Source organism: Macadamia integrifolia, chromosome 2 (genome assembly GCF_013358625.1).
Source record: "Macadamia integrifolia cultivar HAES 741 chromosome 2, SCU_Mint_v3, whole genome shotgun sequence".
In the NCBI taxonomy this organism is placed as follows: Eukaryota; Viridiplantae; Streptophyta; class Magnoliopsida; order Proteales; family Proteaceae; genus Macadamia; species Macadamia integrifolia.
In genome coordinates, this window is record NC_056558.1 from 9,019,104 (window position 1) to 9,029,035 (window position 9,932).

The 9,932-nt window shown below is 42.1% G+C and overlaps 1 protein-coding gene across 2 annotated transcripts; it reads right to left on the reverse strand.

Annotated features, from left to right (window-relative positions):
• Positions 1–1,419: 1,419 nt before the first annotated feature.
• On the reverse strand, positions 1,420–6,151 carry LOC122090771 (protein SUPPRESSOR OF MAX2 1-like). 2 transcript variants are annotated; one of them, XM_042660495.1, is made up of 5 exons: positions 6,135–6,151; positions 5,490–5,607; positions 4,124–5,358; positions 3,426–3,714; positions 1,420–3,313 (listed from the first exon to the last, which is right to left on the reverse strand). In XM_042660495.1, exons 3-5 carry the CDS (start codon positions 5,332–5,334, stop codon positions 1,655–1,657), a joined length of 3,159 nt encoding a protein of 1,052 aa, XP_042516429.1. In that variant the 5' UTR covers positions 5,335–5,358; positions 5,490–5,607; positions 6,135–6,151; the 3' UTR covers positions 1,420–1,654. The 2 variants fall into 2 exon arrangements, with proteins under 2 accessions (XP_042516429.1, XP_042516436.1); XM_042660502.1 differs by lacking the exon at positions 6,135–6,151 and having other exon boundaries at positions 4,124–5,368; positions 5,490–5,976.
• Positions 6,152–9,932: the final 3,781 nt, after the last annotated feature.

The following is a 9,932-nucleotide window of genomic DNA, read 5'->3' on the forward strand; positions in this document are numbered from 1 at the left end:
AGAAAAAAAAAAAAACGCTACTCTCACGATCTCTCTCCCACTCTCGCAACTCCCATCCCGCTTATGACTCTCAATGATCTCTCTCTCTCTCTCTCTCTCTCTCTCACACACACACACACACACACACACACACACGACTCAATTGGGTTTGTTTTGATCAAAAGACTTTTGGAATGGGCCTTTCAGTCGTTATCACTTGTGATTTATTACTGTTTTCTTTGTGATCATCTTTTATATTATTTTAAATATTTATTTATGTTGCATTCATTTGATATATAGAATGAAATGGTTTATTTTGGTTAGTGATAGAATATAATATCTGATGACATTTGGTTTGATTTGATACAGACCTTGAATGACATGATTCACATAACCAATATAAATTTTGAGGAGCTGGGTGGGTTCTGCATTGAAAAGTACTCTCCCCCCAATCTCTTTTGAGGAGTTTGGTTGGATGATTATTATTTTTTAAATTTTACATCTATTTTACATCAATTTTACATCCAACCAAACAACTATGATAAATTAATTTCACTTCACTTCTGTTGCAACCAAACGACTCAAAAGGGAAAAAAAAAAAATTGCTTCACTACCCTTCACTTCAGTTCACTTCACTTCACTTCCCTTCACTTCTCATTTCCCTTGCAACCAAATGCAGCCTTATTGTTATATATAATTATCTCAATTGTGTGATTATTGAAAAGAAATGGACATCAACATTAGCTTGGGGATATTTAACTGGATAGTCTCACCACATTTAATTATACAAATGCCGTTGGAATTCTTATCTTCATCCAACAGTTGGAAGCCTTGATAACAATTACATGTATCCATTCTTATAGTTTGGCATCTAACACTACTATAAGTTGGCAAGGGACCTTCGCCTTAGGAAGCATCTGGTTCTGAGTTCAACTCCTCTTATCTCCTTGGGGCCACTCACATAGGACTATTTAGTGCTTTTCACTGTTTTCAGTGAAAGTTAAATGGTTCTCATTCAATCATAGTCTAACCTGGTTCATGCGGTTGTGGAATCAATATGAACCTATGGGACTAGTCGGGCCTGAATATCCGTCATTAAAAAAAATAAAAAAATAAATATAAATAAATAATAATATCAGGACAATTCTAAAGAGAGATTCTTCATTTAGAAAGCAAGAGTGCAAAACAACTACTCTAAAGGTAACACAAAAGGTAAAGAGATTCTGAGGAGACAAAAGTTGGTCTCTAAGCTTTTTCCAAGTGCAAAAGGTCTTTTGTGTTTTGCTTAGGACATCAAAGAAAAATGTCAGCAACTCTCTTTCAGTGCCAAGGACAGAAAAGAAAGAAATTCAGGAAGAACGAAGGTCAATTAAACCACTCACAATCTACACATCCACAGAAAATAAAAAATAAAATTTTAATTTTCCAAAACATGAAACATAAGAAAAATGGAGAGGTGGTACCTCATCTTATTGATCATTGTCCACATAAATAATATGAATAATTATAAATGGTAGAAGCAAAACAAAGTAAAACTCTAGAATTAAGGCAACTCCTCCTAACATTTCATAACTGTACTCCACCTCGTAATGTTGCAATTTTTCTCTATACCTGTTGACCAAATTTACATTACTACCCCACAAAATGTTGAGTTCCCGGTTCCATCCCTTGATCATCATATCCCTTCTACAACCACTTCGATCTTACCAGGCAACCAATCCTCACTATGTCGTGTCTCTGAGTCCCCAACCCAGAGAAGCCGAATAACAGCATTGTCTCTTGAAATTGCAGCTGAAGATAAGCTAGCTTTCAGCTGGTGAAAGCTTGGTGCCAAAACCTTATCTGCCCACTCTTCCACTTCAGTCTGGCTGAACCAAACACCACCCACAATCTTCTCTAGTGTCTCAGTATCCACTTCAATGAACCATTTATCCCCAACAATGGCTGCAAATCGTGAGACAATGGTGCTGGCAGCTTTTCTCCGTATCAGGCCAAAGTCAACGGGTTTGAAGGCAATGGTTTCATCGGAAAAATTGAGTAGCTCATAGAAAAATGGTGTTGGGGAAGAGCACAGCTCATGTGAAGCCAGTGTTGTGGAAGACTGCACATTCACAAGGTTGTTTTCATGTTCATGCTCAACTGTCATGTCACTAGAATTGTGTGACCACTCTCCTCCATCATCTTCAGCATCAGCTGCTTCATTCAAATCAAATGATAGACCAGGACCTGAATCTTTCCTGGGCTTTGCAATCCGGCCATCATCATGCAGCCAATCGACCCGCCGCTTGCTAGTTTTCATACACACACATAATTTTAACTGCCAATCATTACCAGCAGCTGTCACAAGCTTCTCCTCAGCAATTGGAAGACAATTTGACATGTTCTTGAGATTTTCCGGCAACCAACTGGATGTTAAGATGAAAATTGTGTTGCCAAGACTGACCTCACGGCCATGGGAATCTGCAAGCCGACCTCGTTCCATTGCCCGTTTGATGCCCCCATGGACAAGCATATCTGCTCGATCAATGTCTTCAAGCACAATTAGAGAGAAGGGGTTCCTCCTAACAGTTTCTGCTATTCGATCCAACACTGTCATCCCACGGAAATTCTTATTTGATTCCTCATCGTCATTAGACCATAAACCGAAACGGATAGTGACTGGATTGGAACTCCATACCAGCTCCGGCAGAGCTGATGCCATCTTCTTCTTGCCAATCCTATCTGGACCCACAAAAAATAACCATGTCCCTCCCATTGCCCCAGTACGACGCTGCTTTATGTTGCCTGATTTGCACCGAGTTACAGTAGTAGCCACTGCAGATGCTGCCTCCGGCTGCCACCCAACCTTCTCTGTCAAACCCTTAAAAAGCCTCTTGAATGAATCAGCATCCAATGGGCTAATAGATTTCTCCTTGTGAAAATCTGTGAGATTCTCTTGATTTTGTGGAGAGATGCAGCCATCAAAGTCTTTTATGCGCTCACTGTGGTCCATCTCTGGTGAATTCTCATATATCTTTGGCCACCCAAGAACAAGGTCTGTCTGTAGAGGGCTTCCCGTCGGAGTTACCACGCGTTCTGAATGTTGATTCAATGGTTGTCTCTGGTTCATTAGCATTGTTCCTCCAAGATTTCTGGTTAGTGATAAAGTGGGGAGGAAAGGTTGTCGTGGAATCAGCTTTGAATTGCACAAGGATGTCATCGAGAGGGCAGAAGGAGTGATTCGATCAGAGCTGATACTTCGATGGAAATTTAGATGAAGATGCAAGCAAGTATCATTCCATTTATTTTGCAATTCTTGAGTTTTATACTTCCATGTCAGTTCTTGATACTTGGCCTGTAATACCAATGAAGAAAAAAGAGAATACATAAATGGTTTTAATTAGAAACCAGTTTGCAATTCTGAGATAGCAATTCAGAGAACAGAAATGAGTCTCCATAATGGATACCTGCATTTGATCCTTGACAATATTTGTATTCGCCATCTGTAACCACGGTGGTAATGGTGACTTAGCTGCTTCTGCTTTTCCATCAGAGGAGGATTTCTCGAACTCCTTTGCTACAAGTTTTGCTAGCTCTTGCTCATAATTCGCCATACATAGAGGACAACAGCTCATCCTCTGAGCAGGATCAAAGTTTTCATACCAGCATATTGGAATAGCAAGTGGTGCAGTTGGGAAGCTCTTCAGTGGGGTGAGACACTCAACTGAGCTGCTCAAAATCCCATTGCCTCCAAGCCTGATAATACAAAAATATCACAGAATTTTAATACTGTGGCAAACCAGACCATATTAAGCACTGGGTTATATTCAATATAACAGGGTTAGCCCATGTTCCTTATCCAGGAAGTGGAAGTTTTACAAGAAACTAGGTGGAACTGACCCCATGAACAACAAGCACATCAAGAAACACGAATATTTTATAACAATCACATGAAACTGTCAATATATCTTACAACAATCAAATCAATACCAAGATGGAAATTTTCAAAATCAAACCCAAAAGCGAATTACTGTTTATAAGATGAGTTCATTAATATCACAAACAATGAAATAGAACTAAGTTCATTTGTTCTTCCAAATATACGAGTTGCTTTAAACAAAATCCCGTCCAAAATTGATTAATGAATTGAGGAATGAGAATGCACCTTGGAAACACGCCTGGATGAGGGTTTATTGCTGTAATTGGAACAGCCTGCAGATCCCAGTCATTCTCCATTGAAGGATGATAAACCTGGCACCTCAGATAAGTCTCACAGGTAGCCGTTCCAATCAACCATAACCGGCCACCACAGCTCTCACTGAATCTAGCCAACAGCTTAGCCATCTCTGCAACTGCAACCCTCCCTGTCTCTGATACAATCTTTTGCTGTATCTGCACAGAATCCTGAACTCCAAAACTCGGCTGCTCCACAAGCCAATTCAGATCACCCAAATCAAGAATTAAACCACCACCGTTACTGCAGCCACTACCAATTCGAGTCTCCACCGCAACTTCTAATTCCTTGAGCTTCATAGGGATCTGGGTTCTATCAGAACCAAAATCCTTTTCCAAAGAGATCACTTGAACATTCCCGAGAGTCCCATCACCGACCTCTCTCCTCTGAATCCTCTGCAACAGCTCTCTCACCACATCTTCAACCTCAGATTCACCGACAAAAATTGGGTTCCTCTTCTTAGCCCTCAATAGAGTATCAATAGCCCTCTTCAACTCTTCGCTTCTCTGCTGCCCAGATCGAGGTGAACTCTCCTTTTGCTGCTGCAACCTGGGATTCAGATAAAGATTCCTATCCCCCAACTGTGCTGGGCGACACCCCAATCCACCACCAACTGTGGATGAATTAATGGAGCTTGAAGCATTCAGAGACTGTTCAATGGTAGCCTTAACAGCAGGGCTAGAGAAGCTAGCCTCTCGCATGACTCGACTCACACTTGGGTCATCAAGGATCGACACAATGAACTGCTCGAGCTCGACCTTTACGGCTAAAAGGGGTTGTTGTTGCTGCTCCGGGCAGCCTCTGCGTTGATGGGCTTGAGCACGCTTGAGAGAAGCCATGAGAGCATTGGAGATTGGAGGATCCATACCAGGATAGAGGTTCTGAGCTGAAGGGAGTCGCTCGAGGGCGACACTGAAGCAAAGCTCGAGTGCTCTGCATTGAAGTGGGTGTGATGAGTTAGGATGAGATCGAATACAGGCTTGTCTAAGGTACCCAGAAGGGGAGGCCAAAAGCGTCGCGGCAACATGGAGTGGTGTGGTTTGGCCGTGATTTCGACGAGCTGCTTCGGTGATTGAGTGATTCAGAACGCTGGCCGCTTCCGGGGTAAGTGTTTGCTGGATTGTACTCAGACCAGTTCTCATGGTGGTTCTTCTCTGGTTCCACTTCTACGAATTTCTCATAAACAACAGAACAGGGATATCAATCACTAGAACAAAATTAAAAACAAACACACCCCAAAATAAAAAAATAAAAATAAAATAAAAAAAATACGAAAATTCTTTATCATTATCCATACTTGAAATCCTTCAATCCAATAAGAGCTTCAGATACATCTCATTCTCACACCAGAAACTGGGTAGGCTGCTTCTTCTTCTTCTTCTATCAATAACAGTCTCTCTCTCTCTCTCTCTCACCTCGTTCGAACCCACGACAAGTGGCCTTCAAAGTTGGTCTTTGGGTAGGTGTGATTGCTTCCCCATGGACAAATTAGCACTTTCATGGAGAATTCATCCTCTCTCGACATAAAAATCATCGGATCTCTCTCTAAAATTCTACACGCACACAAAGACAGGAAAGCAGAGAGAATTCAGAAGGGGAAGGGAATCACGGGATCCCCTCCTTCACATAAAGTCATAATCTCCTCTCTCTCTCTCACTCACTCTCAAATCTCATGTCTTGACCCGAAAAAAAGATAAAACTTCGTCTCTTACTCCTTTCATCATAACAAAACTACAAAAACAAAAACATAGAATTGAAGACCCAGAAAACGACCGTTTAAATCACTTATTTTACACAAGCAACCCCAAATTTCAGCCTCGGAGCCCAAGTGTACCAGTACGTGACAGAAAGCGGAAGAATTAAGGACTTATGGACAAATTATAATATTTTGGGTTTGTTATTTTTTATTTATATATATATATATATATATATTTTTTTTAACTCTCTCTCTCTCTCTCTCTCTCTCTCTCTCTCTCTCGGTTGCGAGGATTTGTGTATAAAGCCAATCTGCCTCTCTGTTTTTGCGGGACGAAATTGAGCTGGAATTTAAAATGGTACTTTAGAAAATAATCTAGGATGGTATTTGTGAGCCTTAAGGGAAGTGAATTATTCTATTTCTTTGGTTGCCAACAAGGTTACAGTAGGTAGCAGCCAAATTTTTTCCTTTTTACAATTAAGGAGTTGCACTCTTTTGTTTACAACTTTTGAAAGAGAAGACTATTTTTTTTTAGAAGGAAGAGAAGACTAATGGATTGAAATGTTTTCGTACTGTGTCATTGGTCCAACAAGACTCATTAGAATTTTTCCATGACCGTTAGATTCGAATGATCTCTGTATCTTGCCCACATGGCTCATCGAAATCCGATGGCTACAGGAATTGGTCTGATGTGTACGATTTTATATTGTCTCTACTTTTCTTTTTTTCGCAAAGTCTTGTTACTGTTTACCATTAGCATTTCTTGTTAATTTCTGTTACTCCCCTATGGTTCTTTTCCCCATTTTTTCTTTTGCCAAAACCTAGGGGTGCCAATACCAGGGTCCAATTGGCAGGCCAGACTGAGCCCGATCGATCAAGCTCAAAACTGACATAGCCTATTTAATAAACGTGTTGGGCTAAATTATTATGAATGATCCTTCCCGGAGCAAGAGTGCAACTTGACGGACGTCAGATTGGGGCTATTCAATTAATAGCCCGACTCAGCCCGACATGTTTAAAGCTCATCTACTTAGAGCCCATTTACTAAGCCTGGCACGTTTGAAGCCCNTAAAAATAAAATTCTTTAAAATTCACGACTTTTTCAAAAATGAATATAATTCACGAATAATTCAGACCGAATCCGAATTAAACCGAATTATTCGGTCCATTTAAACATTATTTAAAAAAAAAAAAAAAACAATTTTTTTTAAAAAAAAAAACCCCAATAAGATTTTTTGACCGCTTTTTTGACCGAATCCTTAAATTAATCGTCCGAATTATTCCGAATAATTCTCCGTCCGAATAATTCCCGAATCCGAATTTGCTAACTATGGGTATACCACAACACCAAATCCAATATCGCGTGAGGGTTTGTCAGGATGCCGATTTTACCCCACCTTGGTCACCTAAAATTCCCCACCTAGGTCCATCGGATGGTTGGATTAACCAATAATTATCCCCTATTGGTAAGGTTGTAGTACTTGGGTTATTCTCCTAGTCCGATGTAATTTAACATGAATTCATATCACATCAAAATCATACTCACACACTCTCTCTCACTCTATAGGCTTGCAATGCCAGAACCAACCTTCGACCACGCTGCATCCCATCCATCAACACCAACACACACACACACACACACCAACACCAACATACTCTCTCGCCCTATGGGTGTATAGTGCTAGAACCAACCTTTAGCCATCTACATCCATCAAACAACACCAACACTCACACACTCACACACCCACACACACACACGAACACCAACACACCCACCAATATCAACATCAATATGCACATTTAAATTCTCAAAAAGTAACAAGTTCATAATGCATAATTTATGATCACACACATATATAAACATGTTATAAACACAAATTAAAATAAATCACAACACCCACTCACCTGTGTTCCTACTTGTCTGCGTATTGCCGATGGTCTCGTGCCTTGATGCTTCACGGCTTGCTGGTTCTCTTCCTATAAACCGCAGTGGTTTTTGGTCAATGTTCAAGCATAGGGAAGATCGCCCTAAGGGTCAATTGACCATCCAAAAAGGAGGTCATTTCTTTAGGTGGTTCATCGGTGGATGTTCGTTCACTGATTGGAGGTGGCCCACCGGTGAATTCACTGGCTAGTGAAGCCAAAAGTCCACTAAAGGGGCAAAAATCTCTATAGGATTTCACCGATGGATGCTCATCGGGTGATGGTGACCATCGGTTATCTCACCAGGGGATGGATCTAAAGGTTTACAAAATCTATAGGATGTCCGTTGGTGGATGCTCACCGGGTGATGGTGATCCACAGGTGGAGACAAATCCAGGTGTTCTCTGAAGGGGCAGAAATCTCTATAGGATTTCACCGGTGGATGCTCATTGGGTGATGGTGACCATTGATGATCTCACTAGGGGATAGATCCAAAGGTTTACAAAATCTACAGGATGTCCACTGGTAGATGCTCACCAGGTGATGGTGATCCATAGGTGGGCATCAACCGGTGGATGTTCTCTACCCAGATTTTTTCCACATGCCCCTTGGGTTCTTGTAAGTGAATTTGTGCGTGTATGATTCCATATGTGCGAGGGTAGCAGCCTAGGCATTCCACTTTTTGGCCCTTTCTTCTCTCTCTCTTTATACGTCTTCCTGTGTCTGCCTCCGCAGGCCTTGCACCATCGTTTCACTGCTCGGCGATATGTGGGGGCCTATTTTGTAGGGCTCCATTCTCTCTCTCTCTCTCTCTCTCTCTCTCGAGAAGTGCGGTTTGGAGGTACATCCTCCTTGGGTTGATGATGGTCCAATATAAGGAAATGGGAATAGAGTCACCACCTAGGATTATGGGCCTAGGACCCTGGGGGTGGGCCTGATTCTTAAGAAAAGGGCCCCGGGAGTTGGTCTGGTCTAGCAAATAGGGTATGTATCCGATTATAGAATTAGGAAGGTGTTAGGCACCCAATCTACCTGGTTTAACCAGTCTTCCTACTAGATACTTAAAGAACGAATATTTTTCACAAATATCCCTATACTGCATGCATGGCTAAAATTTGACACATATACACACTAATAAAAACTAATTACATATGTACACTAACGCAAGGAAAATAAAGAGTCTACATTGTGCTAATTCAGGTGAGAGATTATACCTGGGCTTAACCCCTGTTTCAGGTCAAGAGGGGTGGGCCCCCGATTGGTGCGGATACAGACTTTCTTGTGAATTCTCCTGGCTCAGGGGAAGGTGGTCTTGACCTCCAACATCCTTTCTTTGGAGATGCTAACTCTGGTGATCTTTCTGGTATTTGGACAGAGGTTCAGCTAAGGAAAGCGAGTTCCTGGACTAGAATTTTGGCAGAGTTTCAGCTAGGAAAATGTGATAAAAGGTTGAGATTTTAGTGGCACTTCCACAGAGCTTCGGCTAGGGAAAGGCTACTAGAAGGCAAAGGCTTAGGTGGCACTTCGGCAAAGCTTCTGCTATAGAAAGTCTATTGGAAGGCTAAGGCTTGAACGAAACTTTAGCAGAGCTTCAGCTAAGGGAAGGCTACTGGAAGGCTGAGGCTTGGGTGGCACTTCGGTAGAGCTTCAACTAGGGAAAGGCTTTAGAAGGGACTAGTGGGGGGCCATGCTTGACTAGGAGGGGGCTAGTGGGAGGCCAACCAAGGTAAGAGGGGGAGAGGTGTGCTCACCAAGGTAAGAGAGGAGCCTCCAAGGAAGGGAAGAAGGGTGCTCTCAATTGTGTCTTCAATGTGTTTCCAATGTGTTTTCCATGTGTTTCCCCTATGTTTTGGAAGTGAAGTGGGGGTATTTATAGGTTTTTGGGACCAATGGGGTGAAAAAGGGAATTTTTCAACCAATGTGGTGTGGGGGCATAGGGTACACTAGCAGGGGCAAGGGGTACACAGGCGGGGGGTGCGGGGTACACAGGCAGGGGTTGCACATGGTGTGGGGCCGCGAGGCATGCATGTAGGGCCACAGGTAGTGAGGCAAGAGTGCTTGAGGTGAGGGGCCGTTGGACTTGTACGTGGGGCCACGGGTAGGTTGGGTAGTGGGGCTTAG

What these genes read in the sequence shown, in the direction of transcription:
- LOC122090771 (XM_042660495.1), bottom strand. Translation starts at nt 5,334, where the DNA reads ATGAGAACTGGTCTGAGTACAATCCAGCAAACACTTACCCCGGAAGCG. An exon ending in CATCCAGGCGTGTTTCCAAG is followed by an intron (nt 3,715 to 4,123) that starts GTGCATTCTCAT and finishes TTGTATTATCAG; the next exon opens with GCTTGGAGGCAATGGGATTT. An exon ending in TTGTCAAGGATCAAATGCAG is followed by an intron (nt 3,314 to 3,425) that starts GTATCCATTATG and finishes TTGGTATTACAG; the next exon opens with GCCAAGTATCAAGAACTGAC.